Source organism: Mobula hypostoma, chromosome 7, assembly GCF_963921235.1.
Source record: "Mobula hypostoma chromosome 7, sMobHyp1.1, whole genome shotgun sequence".
NCBI classification, from domain to species: Eukaryota; Metazoa; Chordata; class Chondrichthyes; order Myliobatiformes; family Myliobatidae; genus Mobula; species Mobula hypostoma.
Genome location: NC_086103.1, coordinates 153,024,413 through 153,046,541, shown reverse-complemented (window position 1 = coordinate 153,046,541; position 22,129 = coordinate 153,024,413). Strand labels below are relative to the sequence as shown.

Below are 22,129 nucleotides of genomic sequence, written 5' to 3'. Positions count from 1 at the left end.
AACACTTACTTCAAGCTCCCCTGTCCTCCGCTGATAATTGACTTATCACTATATTCATGCGAGGAAAATATGCGGTGTGTGTTTAATATTAAATTCGTCAGATAAACCCTTTTAGAAACAAAATTGAGTGTATTAGCCACGTATCACCTATATTCTGGTCGTGATTAACACCCCCCCACGAACAGAATCGCCAGAAACGATTTGAAGATCGGCACGTATACGCAAGCGCACTGGTGCCCGTGCAAGGCTTCGTTGTCATTGTAGTCTTTCTCGGGGTAAACAACGCATTTGACTGCTACTCTTGTCCGTTGGCAACCCTACCCCGCCCCCCCATTCCTCTGCCTGGGTCGGCCGGTCCGCAAGAATACGGTCAATATGAAACCGGTCCGCAATGCAGAAAAGGTTGGGGACCCCTGCTATACGTTACTGTTATGTTAGGTTTTATGTGTTACTTGGCATGATTTGGTAGGTTATTTTTTGGGTCTGCGAACGCTCACAAATTTTTCCCATATAAATAAATGGTAATTGTTTCTTCATTTTACGACATTCCGGCTTACGAACCATTTCATAGGAACGTTCTACCTTCGGATGGCGGGGGAAACCTGTAATCAAATTTCTGAAAAGATTGCCTTACCCAAAAGACAAAATTTAGCACTTTTCCACCAGTGAGAAAAATAATTTCTAATTAACATATTTTAAAATAATCACAATTGAACTGTATTTTGATGGCCACTAAACCAATTTAAGCTGTAATCTATTTTTAAGAACTAATTTCAAATGTAGGATGGAAAATGTAGGAAACAAAATAAATGGAAGCTTAAAATACATACCTGTACTTGTTGGTGAATTTATTTCCTGCCGAATATTTCGACTTGTCTGACTTCCAGATCTCGCAATTTCACGCTGTGGTTCCAGTATGTCTCTGTATTTTGAGACCATGAGCACAGAGATAAAGTACACAACAGCCAAAGCCAAAAACTGGGCCTGTTTACTGTCATCCTATGAAGAAAACAATGTCAATAAATTTCAATTCAAATGGGGAAGGATTTAAAGCAGAAAGACAGACAGCTGTAGCAAACCACAGTTTTACATTAGACAATTAATGATTTTTAGAATTTAGGTCAGTAACTGAATTAAAAAGCAGCCAAGTTAAAAAGGCATGCAAAGTGAAGGAATAGATAAATGAAACTATTCAATCAAACTAGTGGTCTTTTAACCAATGCCCAAATATCTAAAAAGAGCAGAGGAATTGGAAGCACAACCATATAATAATTAGAGACGTGTTGGTTGCCTTGACAGGACTGTAAATTGAATCATAAGCCAAGATTTTCAACAAGGATAAGAAAACTATGGAAGATAATTGACTATATTAACAAAAGTACCACAATGGTAATAACATATTAGATGACATAAATGATGTTAAAGGCTAAATTGCAGATAAAGTATTGTAATTATCTTAGCATATACTCCAAATCGCCATGACTTATCACATATAAAATTATAGAGAGAAAAAATTATAGAGATATAAAATCAAGTTAAGAGAGATGTTAACCTGCACTAGTTTTCGAAAATAAATACCAGAGTAATATTGAGGATAAGGAATAGATTAATGCATTTGCTCAGGTTACCTTTGTAAAACGAAGTGTGCTTAAATCACTGAATATCAGATTCAGGAATGTAATTTAGTCAATAAGGATGTGGAATGCATTACTAATACTAATACTTACTAATGTCTGTTGTAATGCATTACAACATACATTCCCAATTAAAAAAATAGAAACATTAGTTACAATTTTGAAAGCCCAATACATTCACACCAGCAAACTGGTCAGATAAAGTTATTGAAATTGTTTTTTCGAAAATGAAAAAGGAAGAAGCATCCACGGAGAGATTGAATCTATAATCAGAAGCAGCTTGCAACCATTGCAAACTTGAAAACATACATATTTTCAAACTTCCAGAGCTTGCATGTTTTTCTGAAAAGTTAATGTGATGCTACACTATTTAAATATAATCAACTGTCTCTGTAAGAATATGTAATTCTCATCATACCTTATTTGAGATACTACACTGGGGAATAAACAAGGGAAAATCTGTAGATGCTGAAAATCCAGGTAATGCACAAAAACCTAGAGGAACTCAGCAGGTCTGGCAGCATCTATGGAAAAGAGTACACTCGAAGTTTCAGGCCGAAACCCTTTAGAAGGACTGGAGAAAAAAAGATGAGGAGTCAAAGTAAAATGGTCGCGGAGGGGAGGGAGAAACACAAGATGATAGGTGAAACTTGGAGGCAGAGGTGAAGTAAAAAGAGTTGATTGGTGAAAGAGATACAGGGCTAGAGAACGGGGACTCTAATAGGACAGAAGGCCATGGAAGAAAGAAAAACCGGGGAGCAGCACCAAAGGGAGGTGATATGACCATAAGACCATAAGATACAGGAGCAGAAGTAGGCCATTTGGCCCATAAATTCTGCTCCGTCATTTAATCATGGACTGATCGAATTATTCCAGTTACAGATTTACCACCCTCTGACTAAAGCAATTTCTCCGCATCTCTGTTCTAAATAGAAACATAGAAACCTAGATCCTAAAAACCAATGGACATCCTTCAATCCTGAAGTCGTGCCCTCTTGTCCTGAAACTCCCCTACTAAGGAAAATAACTTTGCTATATCTAATCTGTACAGGCTTTCTAACATTCAGAATGTTTCTACGGGATCACCCCTCATTCTCCTGAACTCCAGTGAACACAGCCAAAGAGCTGCCAGATGTTCCTCATACTGTAACCCTTTCATTCCTGGAGTCATTCTCGTGAATCTTCTCTGAACCCTTTCCAATGTCAGTATCAGACATCCCACCCTCCAAAAACTCATTTCAGGAAGGTAGCACCATCAATTTGCGGGAGACTTCCGGGAGAGGTGCGATGTCTGCAATAAAGTAGCTCCTTAGCAGCTGGCCAGCTAATTTAAATAATGATAGCTATGCTAATGAACGAATGACACCTGTTAAACTCACCTCAACACGTCTTTTACAGCCTTAACCCACCATGGGCAATAAAAAAGTCACTGTTGCAAACAGTGCAGCGAGCAACACTGTCATTATTTTGACCCCTATTAGACAGGGGTACACTTTAGTGTAGTCTGCGGTGACGTACGTTTTATATATTTTTTTGGAACATTCTGCCATGGCGCACTCTCTCTCTCGTGGTCACTTGTGCGCTCTCAAGCGCTCGCTTGCTTTCTCTCTCGCTCGCTTGCTTGCTCTCGCTCTCTCTCGTGGTCGCTCTCGCGCTCTCTCTTGCTTTCTCTCACTCGCTCTCAAAAAAACTGATTTCCGTGATATTGTATATAATTTGCAGGCATCAGGGAGCCACTATTAATATGCGGGAGATTCCCGGAACTTCCAGGAGAGGTGGGATGTTTCTAAAATACGGAGCCTACAACTGCACACAATACTCCAAGTGTGGTCTTACCAGTGCCTTATGGAGCCACAACAACACATCCCTGCTGATATTCTATACCTCTAGAAATGAATGCCAACATTGCATTTGCCTTCTTAATCACCGACTCAACCTGCACAAGGACTCCCAGGTCGCTTGGCATCTCTGCATTTGGAATTCTCTCCCCATCTAAATAATAATCTGCCCATTTATTTCTTCCACCAAAGTGCACGACCATACACTTTCTAACATTGTATTTCATTTGCCACCCCATTCCCCTAAACTATCTAATTCTCTCTGCAGGCTCTCTGTTTCCTCAGCATTACACACTCCTCCGCTTAACTTTGCATTTAGCCACAAATCCATTAACCCCATAGTCCAAATCATTGACATACATTGTAAAAAGCAGTGGTTCCAACACCAACCCAGGTGGAAGTCCACTGGTAAGCCGTAGCCAGCCAGAATAGGATCCTTTCATTCCCACTCTCTGTTTTCTGCCAATCAGCCAATGCTCTACCCATGCTAGTAACTCCCCTGTAATTCCGTGGGATCTTATCTTGCTAAGCAGCCTCAGGTGCCGCACCTTGTCAAATGCCTTCTGAAAATCCAAGTACACCACATCTACTGCATCTCCTTTGTCTACCCTTCTTGTAATTTCCTCAAAAAATTGCAGTAGGTCAGTCAGGCAGGATTTTCCTTTTAGGAAACCATGCTGGCTTTGGCCTATCTTGTCATGTGGCTCCAGGTATTCCATAATCTCATCCCTAACAGTCGATTCCAACAACTTCCCAACCACTGATGTCAGGCTAACAGGTCTATAGTTTCCTTTCTGCTGCCTCCCACCCTTCTTAAATAGCAGAGTAACATTTGCAATTTTCCAGTCATCTGGTAAAATGCCAGAATCTATTGATTCTTGAAAGGTGCCTCCGTAATCTCTCCAGCTACTTCCTTCAGAACCTGAGGGTGCATTCCATCAGGTCCAGATTTATCCACCCTCAGACCATTTAAGCTTCCTTCCTGAGCACCTTCTGTGTCACAATTTTCACTGCAAATACTTCACTTCCCTAACACTCTTGAATGTCCAGTGTACTGCAGATGTTTTCCACTGTGAAGCCTGATGCATTCAGTTCCTCTGCCACCTCTGCGTCCCTCATTACAATATCTCATGTCATTTTCTATTTGTCCTACATCTACCCTCAACTCTTTTACTCTTCATACACTTAAAAAAACTTTTAGTATCTTCTTTGATATTAGTTGCCAGCTTCCTTTCATAATTCATCTTTTCCTTCCTAATAATCTTCTTAGTTTCCTCTGTAAGTTCTTAAAAGCTTCCAAATCTTCTATCTTCCCACTAGCTTTGGCTTTCTTGTATGTCATCTCTTTTGCTTTTACTTTGGCTCTGACTTCACTTGTCAGCCACAGTAGTGTCCTTCCATTCGAAAATTTCTTCTTATTTGAAATATATCTGTCTTGCGCTTCCCTCATTTTTTGCAGAAAATCCAGCCATTGCTGCTCTGCTGTCCTTCTACTAGTGTCTCTTTCCAGTCAACCTTGGCCAGTTTCCCTCTCATGCCATTGTAATTTCCTTTATTCCACTGAAATACCGACACATTGGAATTTAGTTTCTGATAAGCAGGCAAGAATATAAGGAGAGAGAGGGAAATAGGAATAGGGAACAGAGAAGGTGGAGGGGCATTACCCGAAGTTCAAGAAATCGATGTTCCTGCCATCAGGTTGGAGGCTACCTGGACGGAACATAAGGTGTTGCTCCTCCAACCTGAGTTTGGGCTCATCATGACAGTAGAAGCAGCTCTGGATGAACATGTCAGAATGGAAATGGGAAGTGGAATTAAGATAGATTGCCACTGGGAGACCCTGCTTTTACTGGAGGACAGAGCATAGATGCTCGTTGAAGTGGTCTTCCAATCTACGTCGGGTCTCACCAATATACAATAGGCCACACTGGGAGCACCGGAAACAACAGATGATCCCAACAGAGTCAAAGGTGAAGTGCTGCCTCACCTGAAATGACTGTTTGGGACCCTGAATAGAGGTGAGGGAGGAGCTGTAGGGGCATATGTAGCACTTGCTCCACTTGCAAGGATAAGTGCCAAGAGGAAGATCAGTGGGGAGGGGTGAATGGACAAGGGAGTCACGTAGGAAGTGATTCCTGTGGAAAGCAGAAATTGGGGGGTAGGGCAAGATGTGCTTGGCGATGGAGATGGCCACTGGAGATGGCGGAAATTACAGAGAATTATATGCCAGACATGGAGGCCGGTGGCTTGGTAGGTGAGGACAAGAGGAAGTATCCCTGGTGGGATGGCGGGAGGGTAGGTTGAGGACAGACGTGCATGAAATGGAAGAGATGCAGTTGAAGGCAGTGTTAATGGTGGAGGAAGGGAAGCCCCTTTCTTTGAAGGAGGACATCTCCTTCATTCTGGAATGAGCAGAAGCAGTGGAGACAAAGGAAATGAGAGGAGGGGATTCCTCAACTGCCATCAACCTTTTATTGCATGTATAATTTGATTTTTTTTTTGCACACTGGGTATTTGACAATCTTTTCTTAATGCGCTCTATTGGTTTTTTGGCTGCCTGTAAGAAGACGAATCTCAGGGTTATATATAGCGTCCATAATTTGATAATAAATGCATTTTGAATTTTTAAACTTTGAAGTTACAGAGAATGATGTGCTGGATATGGAGGCTTGTGGGGTGGTAGGTCAGGACAAGGGAAATCCTATCCCTGTAATGATGGTGGAAGGATGAGATGGCATGTTACCTGCAAGTCTGTAAGGGTCATCTATTGCATCCAGTGCTCTTACATGAGTGAGTCATGACGCACATTGTGTAACTGCTTTGTCAAGCACCTTTGCTCGGTGTGGCAACCTATTTCAATCCAACTTTCAATTCTGATATGTCTCTCTTCTGCATCTTCTACTGTCATGATAAGGCCAAACTGAGGAAGGAAGAGCAGCACCTCATATTTCATCTGGGTAGACTTCACCCTGATGGCATGAACATCAATTTGTCTAATTTTCAGTAATCTTTGTTTCAAATTCTGGTTGCCTATTCACCTCCTCTCCTCACCTGCCTATCACCTCCTTTCGGTACCCCTCTTCCTTCACTTTCTTCCATAGTCCACTATCCTCTCCTATTAAATAACCTTCTTTAGCCCTTTACCTTTCCCACCTACACCCTCCTAGCTTTGTGCTTCATCTCACTTCCTCCACCTACCCACCCACCTACTGTCTCACATGGCCTCACCTATCACCTGCCAACTTGTACAACTTTCCTTCTTATTTTGGTTTCTGCCATCTTATTTTACAATCCTGATGAAGGGTCTCAGCCCAAAATGTCGACTCTTTATTCCGCTCCATAATTACAGAATAATTACAGTGCAGAGTTCCTCCAGCATTTTGTGTGTTGTTCTAGTTTAAATGTTTCTTTATCCACCAAGCATGTCTCTCCGTATAAATACAGGTTTCAGAGATACCACTAGGAGGAGCTTTTTTTTGGAAATTAGATCCTGCTTCAGAAAAGCAGAAAGATGATTCTTTCCTTGAAAGTAACTAGAAATAGTTATTAGAACATAGATCACTCAGTTCCCAAATGTATATAAAGAGAAGAACATTGCTCTTAATAGAATTTCTAAAGGATTTTGTTGAATTGTTACAATACATTTTTTATCTTGCAGCGCTGACCAAATGATTGTGTATTTCAAGAATTTCATCTGTTTCCCAATCCAGTAATATATTTTGAATAATTACAGTGCAGATTACATCACAGGCACAGCAGTTGTCCTACAAGCCATGATGCATCTGCATAGGGTGTTTCTATGGTGAATTAATAGAAACTGGTGAAAGACAATGGTGACATGCCAAATTTCTTTTGTCTTCTCTGTAAGTAAAGACACGATTGAGCTTTAATGGCCATGTTGTCAACATGGTTGGACCAGGACAGGCTACTGGTGTTGCTCAATCCTAGGAGCTTGGCGCTCTCGACCCTCTAATCAACATCTTGTTGTGCTCAGACATGACTGTCCTGGTTAGTTCCTGCTCACCCAGCTTGGAACATCTGAGTTATCCTCTTTGATACATAGTCCTCAACAGTAGCTGAAAAAGTTCATGACAGTGGTGACATAACCATCAAGGGTAGTTCCTGCTATTTTGAACTTAGACCAACAGGGAACCCCACCCCAGGTCACACTCTCTTCTTGCTGCTGCAATCAGAAAAAAATTACAAGCACCTCAAGACTCACACCACCACCACCAGTTATTACCCCACAACCTGGCTCTTGAACCAGAGGGGATAACTTCACTCACTCCATCAATGAACTGTTCCTACAACCTATGGAGTCACTTTCAAGGACTGTTCATCTCATGCTCTCGATACTTTTTGCTTATTATTTTATTTATTTATTATTTCTTCTTTTTTTTCTCCTTTTTGTATTTATACAGATTGTTATCTTTGCACATTGGTTGTTTATCCATCCTGCTGGGTGCGGTCCATAAGACCATAAGACGTAGGAGCAGAATTAGGCCATTCAGCCCATCGAGTCTGCTCTGCCATACATCATGGCTGATCCCAGATCCCACTCAACCCCAAATATCTGCCTTCTCACCGTATCCTTTGATGTCCTGACCAATCAAGAAATGATCAAATTCCACATTATATATACCCACTGACTTGGCCTCCACCATAGTCTGTGGCAGAGCATTCCACAGATTCACTACTCTCTGGCTAAATAAACATTCCTCCTTACCTCTATTCTAAAAGGTCACCCCTCAATTTTGAGGCTATGCCCTCTAGTTCTGGATACTCCCACCATAGGAAACATCCTCTCTACATCCACCCTATCTAGTCCTTTCAACATTTGGTAGACTTAAATGAGATCCCCCAGCATTCTTCTAAATTCCAGTGAGTACACACCCAAAGCTGTCAAATGTTCCTCATATGTTAACCACTTCATTCCCGGATTCATCCTCCTGAACCTCCTCTGGACTCTCTCCAATGACAACACCATACGGGGCCCAAGACAGTTGATAATAGTCCAAGTGCGGCTTGATTAGTGTCTTATGTCATTGATGCTTTTGTGTCTCTTGTACTTACTGTGAATGCCCAAAAGAAAATGAATCTCAGGGTTGCATATGGTGACATTTATGTTCTTTGATAATAAAATTGAACTTTGAACTTCTGAACTATATGAACAGTATGCTAGATAAGCTTTTCATTGTAATTCAGTACATGTAACAATTACAAACCAATTTACCATTACAGAAGTATAGATTATAAATAACAAACTAACACAAATTTACTGTGGAATATAAAGATACAAGGTCAAACCAGATTAAGGAATTTAATACAATAAATGCCAAATACCCAAATTTACTAGAAACCTTAAATACCAATAAAGTTTCACCACTTTAATTTGTTTGAAATATTACATTTATCAATTGCAATGCTGCAGTTTCCGGTCAAGGACTTCTTTCCTTTGTCATAAATTACTGAAGTATAATTGTTTTAAATCATCTAACAGCAAACCCAATGATCAGAAAATAAAAGTTTAAATAAATTACCACATCACGAAAGACAACAGCCCGCAAACGATTAATGTCCACATCTTGCAGTAATCGATCAGGATCTTTAATTGGAGAAAGGTTGCCAGTGACACTTTCGACTGCAGTCTGAAAAAATGTGAACATCTTATTTAAAAACTGTTGGCAAATATTGTTTTCTCACTAGAGACACAAGAGACTGCGAATGCATTAACTTGGAGCAAAAAAATACACTGCTGGAGCAATTCAGCAGATTGAGCAGCATCTGAGGAGGCAAAGGAAGCTGAAGTTTTGAATTGAGGCCCTGCATCAAGACTGAGAGTTTACTGGAGAGAGAGCCAGTATAAAGAGGTGAGAGGGACGGGGTGTACCAGGAGCTGGCGGGCGATAAGTGGAAACAGGTGAGAATGCTGAGCACTTGGAGCACAGAGGTCAAGCATGGAGTGCAGTGACAGAGGTAGAGACTTATTAGGAGAGATTTTAAAAAAAGATGGATCCAGTGGGGAGAGGGAAAAGTTGAGGTAGAGGCAGAGGCTGAAAGTTGTTAATTGGAATGCAAAAGGCTGCAGATGCTGAAATCTGATAAGGAAGGAAGGTGATAGGTGAAACATAAAATGGAAATAATTTGCAAATGAAACTCATTAAGGAGGAAATAGGAGACCTACTTGTGAGGAACGAGGTGGTAGAGGGGGACAATTGGTGGATCAGAGAGGACCAAGAGGAGGCAGTATCCATGAAAGTGGAAAATTCAATGTCTGTACCATTTGATTGTAGAGTACACAGATGGAAGATAAGGTGTTATTCTTCTCATTTAGGCCTCACAATGGAAGTTTAGGATAGAGGCCAACGTGGAAGTGAGCAGGATAGTTGAAATGGCACCCAACTGAGATGGCCATTGCAGACTGAGATTAGGTGTTCCACCAAACAGTCGCCTGGTCTTCACATGGTCTTGCCAGTGTACAAGAGACTAATTGAGAGCAAAGTTTGTGGGCAAAGTTGGCAGAAGCATGTGAATCTTTCCCTGAACTGGCAGGGCTGTTTACATTCCTGGATGGTGGTGAGAGATGAGGTGGAGGGACAGATGTTGCACTTCCTATGGTTGCAAGGGAAAAGTGCTGGTGAATAGGGATGGGTGGGTGAACAGGGATAAGCAAACCTGGGAATCACGGAGACAGCAGACTCTTTGGTAAATGTAAAAGGGTAAGGAGGGGAAGATGCGACTCATTGTGGAATGCCTTTGCACTTGGCAGAAGCTATGAAGGGAGTTCACTGCATGCAGAGGTTGGTAGGGTAAAATGCCAGGATAAAGGAAACTCAATCTCTTTTATGTCTTAGGAGAGAGCAAGGTAAAGAGCAGTAATCTAGGAAATTCAGTAATTGCAACCATCTTCTCACTTCAAGTATTTTTTGTAAACCTGGTCCTGGTGCAAACGTTCACTGATATTAATCAAGTGTCATAAATTACAGTAGTCCTATTTCCAATATTGAGCTCAATAGAATTAACTCTAATGGAAAACAGAGCTCAGTTAAGTGGGTCATTATCACATTGGCAATCAACTATTTACAATCTTTGTTAATTATATGAATAAAGGGATCAAATTGACTGAAGTTAGCTGATGATTGAAAGCTAAGTGAATTAGCAATGTGTATGCAAGATATAAAGTGCCTACAAAGAATTACAGATAGGATAAGTGAGAGGGTTTTTAAGTTGCCAGAATGACTTCATGAGGAAAATGTAAGATTAGCAACTTTAGAAGGAAGTTGTTACTTAACTACAAAAGCGAGGCTACAAAATGGAATTACCAATACCAAGAACCCCACTATCCAACTGTCATATATAAAACACAACCAAAAGAGTGAAGAAATTCTCTTTACAATAGGATAAGCACAACTCTAATAAAACTCAGGGTCGATATCATTCGTGGAACAGAAATCCACTTCAATAAGTGTAGACAATGGGAGGAGTACACAAAATATCAGACAACCCATGCTCTTCAGTGTATGCCATACTGGACTCATCAACCACTTCAGAACACTCAAAAGTGGAGTGTAAGCAAGTCATTCCCAACTCTTTAAAGTGAGAGCTAACTCAGAGAAATGTTGACATATATGTTCAGAAATTGCCCATTGTTTAATCTGATAAGAAAGTAATGCTGAGTACAGGAAAGCAATATGCTTTAAAGAATTGGAAGGAGGATGATGTAAAATGTGAAGAGATTGTTGATCTGCCACATACACATTTTTAAATTTAATAATGTGGTGCAATTTTTAGACCACATTACCTGACTCTATATCAAAAATTGCAAGTCCTCTTTTTGAAACTAAATGAAGTATAAAATATGATGTGATACCTTAGATGTATTAGATCCGGTTACACTTTGAAGATTTTCTTGAATCTTATTGTTAGCTAGTGAAGTTTTAGCCACCCTGTCCCTTTGTCTCTGTCGACATTCAAGACAATTTCTGACAGCAACACAGCAAACTGTAACATAGAGAACATTAAAACAATAATTTTTCTACTGACTTAATTTTAATTTATAATTCTACAATTAACAAAATTAAATACAGAAAAAAACATATTGCTTATTATGCCGTGTACTAATGCTACCTAAGTTTCAACAGTTGCAAGGAGAAAGATCGCATTGATATCAGGAAGGGGGACAGTGCACATGCTCCTGTCTACATCAATGGTGTTGAGGTTGAGAGGACCGAGGACCGAGAGCTTCAAATTCCTAGAAATGAACACCACCAACAGCCTGTTCTTGTTCAGCCACATACATGCCACAGCCAAGAACACTCACTAATGCCTCTAGTTTCTCAGGAGGCTAATGACATTTGGCACATGCCCATCAACACTTATCTATCTTTGCTGACACACCACGGAAGGTGTCCTATCAGGATAGTATGGCAACCTATTTCCTAATTGGTGTGGCAACTGCTCTGCATGTGACCACAAAAACTGCAAAGAATTATGGACATAACTTAATACTATAGACTCTGTCTTTATTTCTTACTGCTTCTGTAAAGCAGCCAGCAGACTCAAAGTCAAAGGTCAAAGTTCAAAGTACATTTATTATAAAAATATGTATGCTTTATACAACCTTGAAATTTGTCTCCTTACAGGCAGCCACAAAACAAAGAAACCCATAGAACACATTTTTAAAAAGACTGTCAGATACCTAATGGGCAGAAAAAAAAGTGAACCACAGCAGATTCAGGAGCCCATTAGTTGCAGACCATAACCTCAGTTCAGTGGAGGCAGAGTCAACCTTGCAGAGCTGTGTGCTAAACTGGTACATCCCACTCCTCTGGCCCCAACACCCTGACCTTTTCAACCTAGATTCTCTCTTCTGCCTTCTTCCATTGGGCAGAAGATGCAAAAGGTTGAAAACAGGTACCACCAGGATCAAGGGCAGCTTCTGCCCTCCTGTAATAAGACTATTAAATGGTTCCCTAGTATGATAAGATGGACTCTTGATCTCACAATCTATATGACCTTGCACTTTATTGTTTACCTACGCTGCACTTTCTCTGTAGCCATTAACTTTATTCTTCACCGTTATTGCTTTACCTTGTCCTACCTCAGAGCATTGTGCAATGATTTGATCTGTATAAACAGTATGCAAGCTTAACAAAAATATTTTTAAATTTGATTGTATTTTTTCTGATTCATCAGAGGTATTCGCAAATGTATTCGTAAACAAAGGAGTCACTTTATACATGTTAAACCACAAGAAATCACTTTATTAGAATTATATAAAACATGCAGCCTAGAAAGAAAAACAAATGGTTAATGAGGTAGAAACACAGATAACAAACTAGTACTTATCACTCACCAAGTCAGCTGATCTGCAAAATGCCAGAGGGACCCACAAATCCTATGATATATCTATATCTATCATCTCCTCCTCCTCTTCTCCTCCACCCCCCCCCGTCACTTTCGAAGAGAAGATGCCCCAGTGCACAAAGAAATTGACCCTTTTTATACCCATCAAAACCCCTTAGGCTAGTACTTTCCCATCATAAGATACAATCTGGTAACTGCACATGCACAAGAATCTCACCTTCTCTAGACAAACATGTATTCATCATTATTTACTTTCAAGACTGTAGGCTTGTACTCAAAGCATTCCCACTTCTAGATTAACACCATTTTGTCTTACAAATGTCAAATTTACTTCAGCATATACCAAGGAGGAATCAAATTTAACTCTTTTGTTAAAGCAAGCAAGCTTTTCATTGTATCTCAATACATGTGACAATCAATGTACAGAATCTGGAAAGTAATGACTGGTACAACATTCAGTTTTTAAATATCTGTTTCCAGGGTATTCATGGTCAGTAAGAATTCTGCCGCACAAAGTGCTAGACAAAGAGCAAGTGTGGAAGTATCTAACAAAAATTTGTTGAGAGGAATATTTCAGGTACGGATTCATTCTTTCACAAAATGTCATTAGATTTCCTAAGGTAGCTTAAACAAAGATTTGAGCAGCATCCAATTGGAGATCAGAAGTCTGAAAAACTGAGCTCACTCAGGTTCGTTGATTGAGTAGAAAAGGCAGCAACTCACAGCCGTTTCCAGCTTTGAACAACAGCCAATCAGCATTCGGGATTGACTGGCAAGACCATATTAAAGGAAGGCAAGTGCAAGCTGATTGGCCATCATTGGAGTGGTCAGAGTTATAGTGCATAATTTTTTAGGCTTTAGCTCTTCAAGGCTTCAGCGAGGAGAGTCTTCAGTGAGAGAAGGCAAAAGAGTTGTAGGCAGAGTTTTCTCCCCCCACCCCTCCTGCAGTTTATAGTTCTTCCTCCTTTCTATTTGCTCAGTTAGAACAGTAGAGATGCCAGGTGGGACAGTAGAATGCTCCTCTTGTGGGATGTGGAAAGGCAGGGAGACCTCCAGAATCTCTGATGACTGCACCTGCGAGAAGTGCACCCAGCTGCAGCTTTTAACATTCTGCATTAGGGAGATGGAGCTAGAACTGTGTGAACTCCCGATCATTCGGGAGGCTAAGCGGGTGATAGATAGGACATATAGAGAGGTAGTTACAGCCAGGTAGATGCAGGGCACAGGAAACTAGATGACAGTCAGGAAGGGAAAAGGGGTTAAAGTGCAGAGAAGCCTTGTGGCCAACCCCCTCAACAATAGATATACCACTGTGGATACTGTTGGGGGATGATGTGGCAGAGTAAAGTCACAGTGGTCAGGTCAATGGCACTGAGTCCGACTCTGCGACTCAAAAGCGAAGGGGGAAGAACAGGCAAGCTGAAGTGATAAGAGATTCATTAGTTAGGGGAATAGAAAGGAGGTTCTGTGGACAAGAACGAGATTCCTGAGTGTTCATCATTTTTAAGTGGGAGGGTGCACAGCCAGAGGCTATGGTCCATGTAGGTACCAATGACATAGATAGGGAGGGTGACGAGATTCTGCAAAGAGAGTTCAGGGAGTTAGGTGCTAAGTTCAAGGGCGGAACCTCCAGGGTTGGATTCTCAGGTTGCTACCTGTGCCACCTGCTAGTGAGGACAAAAATAGGAAGATTATACAGTTTAACATGTGGCTAAAGAGTTGGTGTAATAGGGAAGGCATAAGATTATTAGATCAGTAAAGGTGGGATCTATACAGAAGAGACAGTTTGCACCTGAACTGAAGGGGGACTAATATTCTCGCGGGAAGGTTTGTTAATGCTGCACGGTGGGTTTAAACTAGAGTTGCAGCGGAATGGAAAACAGAGTGCCAGAACAGTTAGTGCCAAGGTTGTAGAGATATGTTGTTAAGACCTCAGTCAAAGTCAGGAATCAAAAGGTTGAAAGTGGTGCGACTAGTGTCCTGAGCTGCATATATTTCAATGCAAGAAGTATCATAAGAAAGGCAGATGAGCTCAGGGCACGGATCAACACTTGGAGGTATGATATTGTAGCCATTAGTGAGATTTGGTTGCAGGAGGGGCAGGACTGACAGCTCAATATTCCAGGATTCTGTTGTTTTAGACGCGACAGAGCAGAAGAGGTTAAAGGAGGAGGGGTAGCGTTACTAGTCAGGGAAATTATCATGGCAATGCTCACTCAGGACAGACTGGAGAACTCATTTAGTGAGGCATTATAGCTGGATCTGAGAAACAAGGAAGGTATCACCACATTAATGGGACTATATTATAGACCACCCAACAGTCCAAGGGATACAGAGGAACAAATTTGTAGAGAAATCAGACTGTTGCAAGTAACATTAGGCTGTTATAGTAGGTAATTTTAACTTTACACATATTGACTGGGACTCCCATACTGTAAAAGGACAAGATGGGATAGAGTCTGTCAAATATGTTCAGGAAAGTTTCCTTAAGCAATACATATAAGTCCCAATGAGAGAGTGTACAATACTTGATTTGTTATTAGAGAATGAAACAGGGCAGGTGACACAAGTTTGTGTAGGGGAACATTTTGCATTTAGTGCTCACAATGCCATTAGCTACAGAGTAAATGTGCAAAAAAAAAATAGGTCTGGTCCACAGGCTGAGATTCTAAATTGGAGAAAGGCCAATTTTGATGGTATCAGAAAAGATCTGGCAAGTGTGGATTGGGACAGGTTATATTCTGGCAAAGGGGTACTTGGTAAGTGGGAGAGCTATAAAGCTGAAATTTTGAGAATACAAAACTTGTATATGCCTGTCAGAATAAAGAGTAAAGATAACAGGTATAGGGAACCTTGGTTTTTATGAGATATTGAGGTCCTGGTTAAAAGAATAAAGGAGATGCATAGCAGGAGTAGGACAAATGAGTTGCTTATGGATTAAAAGAAATGCAAGAGAGCACTTAAGAAAGAAATCAGGAGGGCTAAAAGAAGGCATTAAGTTCCCTAGCAGACAAGGTGAAGGAGAATCCTAAGGAATTCTATAGATATGTTAAGAGTTAAAAGATTGCAAGGGACAAAATTGGTCCGCTGGAAGATCAGAATGGTAATCCTTATATGGAACCAAAAGAGATGGGAGAGATCTTAAATGATTTTGTTTTGCATATGTTATTTGCGCAGGAGATGGACACAATATCTATAGAAGTGAGGCTAAGCTGCATCAACTTCATTGACCCTATACAGATTACAGAGGAGGAGATATTGGCTGTCCTGAGACAAATTAAGATGGATAAGTCCCCAAGGCCTAACAAGGTGTTCCCTCAGACCCTATGGGAGACGTGCAGAAATTGCCAGGACCCTAGCAGAGATATTTAAATCATCCTTAGTGACAGGTGAAATACCAGAGGATTGAAGGATAGCCAATGTTGTTCTACTGTTTAAGAAAGACACTACAAGTAAACCAGGAAATTATAGGCCAATGAGCCTGACATCATTAGTGGTAAAGTTATTGGAAGGTATTCTAAAGGAAATGTGCTGTGTTCATACATAAATGCCAACTCACCAAGCCTCAGGCACTGACGCATTAAGCCTCCTGATGACATATTCTTTTCTGCTTCAATCTCACTGAAATTGAGTGAGCTTGAGAAAACCAACACATCAACCATGGCCATTAGCCTATTTAAAAATGTTACTGCTGTCTCTGTTGACATGCCTTGGGTTGCCTCGATGTTTTCAAGTTCGGTCTTTCAAAAATAAAACAAGGAAAATATCCATGTTAGCTGAACACAAAGTCTTCTCAGGTAAATTCTACAGTTTACAAAGCAGAACTGAAAATTAATCTCAGAAAACTGTTTTAAAATAGTAAGACGAAATTGCTAATTTTTCAAAAAAGCAGCCCACTTCTAATATGATTAGCATCTTTTGATGCTGTCATAAATTATGATACTGAAGTACAAATATCAAATTATTTATGCAATATATCTATCTATACATATATATATATATATATATGTGCATCATATATAATTTTAACTTACAAGTGATTTACCAGGGCTGTGAAGTCTCCCATTGTCCACAGGGGCTCTGGAATCCATGGTATTGGTCTTTTGAAGAAAGCAGCAGTTTTTAATAAAATGTCAGACAAAGTGGGGACAACGGTGTTTATAATAAAATGTCTGTTACATAAACAGGAAGAATGAATGATACGAAAAATGCTTTGCAGTGGGATACCACAAAATTACATATAGCTTTTGAATGCAATTTGGATATCTCTTTCTGTATGTTTCAAGTATCCCTTTGGACATGCAAGTCTGTTCAGGATATCTTTTAAAAGTTCAAGCTGCTGAACTTAATTATAGAAAAGAAATGTGTTAGGCATTCTGCCATCAAAAGACATACAAAGTCAAGGAATATACTGCTGTATGATTTTTCTGGGAAAAGTAGCTACTAAGAATATGACAACATTGATTAAAATTGCCAATAACATACTTATTGAAGTATGATAAATACCGCTATCTGTAGCCATTCAAATAACTATCCTTTCCTTATTTTATGGGATGATTCTTCCTAAGATATGATAACACTTTAATAGCATAAAATTTAATTTTCAGCAATGAATCATTAATCATTATGTAAGCTAAACAGCACCGCATTTTTCTTACACACCACAAAGCCACTTTCTTTAATATATTGTATCTTTCAGAATGAGGATGTCCTCTGTAACTCTCTCTGAGCTAACAATGATGGTGTACCATTTAAGTGAAGCCCTTTGATGAAAACACTTCCACAATATTATTAGGTTGGGAGTTCCAGGATTTAGACAAAATGTTAATAAATAAAAATGGTGATGTATTTTCCAAGTCAGAATGATATGCAACTTGGACGGAAATTACTTAGATGTTGTTTCCATTCACCCACAACCTTTACTAGCAATAGTGAGTTTAAGAAATGTTTTCAAAGTGGCCTTGGTGCTCAACTGCAGTAGACTGCACACATTGCAACTGTTTTGACCGTACCACAAGAATAACTGTTTTGAGTGATGGTGACACAAGACAACTCATTTGAATTCATCTTTTCTAAATTTTTGCAGAGTAAATTTCCAGCCATTTCCCACATTCCTGCTGGAACTTCAATGGAAATTACAAAGAAATTTCTGTAAAATACTTATGCTGATTTCCATGGATTTTCATGATTTCATTTCAATGGATGAACAACAAAAAATCTATGTTGAAATTCAATGTTTGTCTCCCTTTTTTGTTGTTCTTTCTATGTGTATATTCTGCTTTCAAATTTGCAATCACATGAATCATTATTAAAGAACTATTAAAGAATGCAGTTCTTGTCTGTATTAAATGATATATACTTACAAATATTAAGTGATAATAAAAATATTTTCAACTCAACAGGAAGAAATACTTACTTTGGAACCCTGGGCGTGCAATAAGCAAAAATGCAACAAAAAGAAAAAAAGCAATAATTAATTTAATTTAAAACACTATTTCTAAAATCATAAGTCTTAATAAATTCATTCAAAGTGCATCATAAAAAAATAGGAGCAGGAATACACTTCCCAGACCTGCATCCCTATTCCTCCATTCAATGCAGTACATTACCTATTTTAACACCATTTTCAAGCTCCTTAACCATACAGTTGAATGATTTTTGTGTTTAGAATATTATTTATAGAACAACTTGGACACTGCAGTCCTATGTGGTAGCAAATTCCGCAGGTTCAGAACCCTCTCACTTTTCTTCATCTCAGTCTTAAATGTTTTATCTCATGTCCCAAGATTATAACACCTCCATCTAGACATCTCAGAAAGGGGTAACCTCTAACTCACATTCAATCTATCAAGCTGTGAAGGAATTCCTGAGGTGGTGATTAGATCCTCTTTCATAATGGAGGAGGATATGGTGGGTGTGACGGCAGAGCAGAGATGGCTGAAGTTTCTGAGAATAGTTCACAAGGCACAGAATCGATATCTCCCACAGAAGTAGTTGTTCTCAAATGGCAGGGGTAGGCAACTGCGGCTGACAAGGGAAGTTAAGGACTGCATAAAATCCAAGGAAAGGGCATATACTGTAAAGTAGCAAAAGTGAGTGGAAAGTTGGGTGATTGGGAAGCTTTTAAAATCCAACTAAACACAGCTAAAAAAGATATAAGAAAGGAAAAGATGAAATATGAGGGCAAACTAGCCGATAATATAAAGCAGGATACCAAAAGTTTTTTTCAATTTCAAAGGGTAAAAGGGAGGTGAGAATTGATATTGGACCACTGGAAAATGATGCTGGTGAGGTAGTCATGGGGGACAAAGAAATTGCAAATGAATTTAATGGGTACTTTGCATCAGTCTTCACTGTGGAAGATACTAGCAGTGTGCCAGAGATCCATGAGTGTCAGGGAGCAGAAGCGAGTGCCATTGCTATCATAAAGGAAAATGTGCTAGGCAAACCCGAAGGTTTTAAGGTGGATAAGTCACCTGGACCAAATGGACTACATCCCAGAGTCCTGACAGAGGTTGCTGAAGAGACAACTGATGCATTGGTCATGATCTTTCAAGAATCACTTGATTCTGGCATGGTCCTAGAGGACTGGATGATTGCAAACGTCACTCCACCCTTTAAGAAGGGAGGAAGGCAAAGGAAAGGAAATTATAGGCCAGTTAGCCTAACCTCAGTAGTTGGGAAAGTGTTGCAGTTTATTATTAAGCATGAGGTTTCAGGATACTTGGAGACTAGTGATAAAATAGGTCAAAGTCAGCATACATTCTATAAGGGGAAATCTTGTCTGACAAATCTGTTAGAGATCTTCAAGAAAGTAACAAGCAGGGTGGATAAAGTATAGGCAGTGGATGACATTTACTTGGATTTACAGAATGCATTTGATAACGTGCCACACATGAGGCTAATTAACAAGATAAAATCCCACGGCTTTACAGGAGATACTGGCGTTGGTAGAGGAATGGCTGACAGGCAGAAGGCAGCAAGTGAGAACATTAGAGGGCATTTTTGTGTTTGGCTGCCAGTGACTAGTGGTGTTGTTTAGGTGTCAGTATTGGGAACACTACTTTTTACATGGTTTGTCAATGATCTGGATAATGGAATTGATGGCTTTGTGGCAAAGTTTGTGGATAATACAAAGATAGGTGGAGGGGAAGGTAGTGCTGAGGAAGCAAGGCGATTGCAGCAGCACTTAGCCAAATTGGAAGAACGGGCAAAAGATTAGCAGAATGGAATGCAGTGTTGGGAAATGCACAATAATGCATTTTGGTAAAAGGAACAGTAGTGCGGACTATTATCTAAACTGGGAGAAGGTTCGAACGTCTATTCTGTGCAGAGGGACTTAGGTGTCCTTGTGCAAAAGTCCCAGAAGGTTAATTTGCAGGTTGTGTCTGTGGTAAAGAAGGCAAATGCAATGTTGGCATTTACTTCAAGGGAAATAGAACATAACAGTAAGGAGATAATACTGATACTTTATAAGATACTAGTCAGGCCACATTTGGAGTATTGTCCACCATTTTGGGCCCCATATCTCAGAAGGGATGTGTGGTTAATGGAGAGTCAAAAGGAGGTTCACAAGGATTATTTCAGGAATGAAGGGGTTAACATATGAGGAGCGTTTGGCAGCTTTGGGCCTATACTCTTGAAATTTTGAAGAATGCAGGGGGATCTCACTGAAATCTATTGAATGTTGAAAGGACTAGATAAGGTGGATATGGAGAGGATGTTTCCTACAGTGGGGGTATCTAGAACTAGAGAGCATTGCCTCAGGATTGAGCGGTGACTTTTTAGAACAGAGGTAAGGAGAAATTTTTTTAGCCAAAGACTAGTGAATTGCGGAATGCTCTGGTATAGACTACAGTGGAGGCCAAGTCCAATAGTATTTTTAAGGCAGAAGTTGATCATTTCCCATCAGATCAGTCAGTGCATAAAAGGATATGGTGCATGGGGTTGAGTGGGATCCGGGAGCAGCCATGATGTAATGGTGGAACAGACTCAATGGGCTGAATGGCCTAATTCTGCTCCCATGTCTTATGGACTTATATATTTCTAAATGGTAGTAAATACAAACCTAGTCAATGTGATCCCTCCTCATTCTGCACATCACCCTTTAACAAATGCCTGATCACTTTGAAAATTAAAGTGCGCCTTTTTTTCTCTGAGCTTCCAATAGATGCAATGAAACACAATTTACATTAAATAGAAATTGATGCATGTTCAATTTTACCTCAAAACTCAGGTAAGTACATACAATCTACTGTTACTTAAGTAGTTTTGTTTTACTGTTTATTTTTTGCATTTTGATGTCAAATACGTTTTTCTTTGCCATCACCATTTTTGATGATGGCAGGGGAAGATGCTCTCAGTAAAAACAGTCATGACTTCATATAAAATAGGCATCTTGCTGAGAGCACCTCATGTACAAGCAGTTAGAAGAGCAGCAGTTTTACTGGATCAAATGGAAGCTCATATATGGGTTTTTGGGAATCTACACAGTTGCTTCCTCGCCAAAGAGACAGAAATTCACATGATACACAAATGATTAGTGTGCAGCCATGAAATTACTCTATGACTATAAGATAAAAGTCAGAATAGATCAATCAGGTTAACAAGTTAATAAATGTTTCTTAAAGGGGTTCAAGGGTTCATTGATAAGAGAAGCAATTTGAAGCAACATTACAGAAATATGCAAGAACTATAGTTTGGTGACATTGAGAAATGTCAATTACCTTAATATTGACAGAAATAATGCCAAGGTGAAGAGCAAAGAGTGAAATCTCTGATCATTTCTGATACATTTCTGAAATGAGTTCAAGAGAGTTACATTTTTCTGTATATTACTCAGCCAATGAGTAAGGAGACACTGATAGATCTGCTTCTGGGAGTGGGGAGGATCAGCTGGACAGAGTCAGTGAAAATCCTGCAATGACCATTGGATCTGAAAGTTTAGATAATAATAGAAATGGGATGCATAAATCTAAATAATTTCTAAAGTAGAGGAGGACTAACTTTAATGGGATAATAAATAATTAGGCCAGTAAAAAGTGGAACCAAATATTCATATTAAAGTAGATGTTTGTTACACCACTACCATTCTGCTGTCTGGAAAGTCAACATTTTACACCACACTCTGCTTTCTATCTTTGAACCATTTCCTGTCAATTAAATAGGATTTATTTATGTTGAGCAGCCATATGTGTGGGACTTTATCAATAGCCTTGTGAATATCCGTGATGACACCTATAATGTTCTATTCATCAGCCTTCTTAATTATCCCATCAAAAATTTAATCAG

The 22,129-nt window shown here is 39.7% G+C and overlaps 1 protein-coding gene across 4 annotated transcripts in view; it reads right to left on the bottom strand.

The window, feature by feature from the left end:
* Positions 1 to 22,129, bottom strand: part of nbeaa (neurobeachin a) — an 868,656-nt gene that overhangs the window by 523,849 nt on the left and 322,678 nt on the right. For 2 of the 4 annotated variants that reach the window (XM_063054331.1, XM_063054330.1), the window contains exons 25-29: positions 18,255 to 18,263; positions 16,398 to 16,578; positions 11,343 to 11,473; positions 9,013 to 9,120; positions 831 to 999 (exon numbers count right to left, since the gene is read on the bottom strand). In XM_063054331.1, the coding sequence (XP_062910401.1) occupies positions 831 to 999; positions 9,013 to 9,120; positions 11,343 to 11,473; positions 16,398 to 16,578; positions 18,255 to 18,263 (598 nt within the window). Of the gene's footprint in view, positions 1 to 830; positions 1,000 to 9,012; positions 9,121 to 11,342; positions 11,474 to 16,397; positions 16,579 to 16,872; positions 16,982 to 18,254; positions 18,264 to 22,129 lie in introns of those variants that run through there. The other 2 variants (XM_063054328.1, XM_063054329.1) reach the window with 1 other exon arrangement.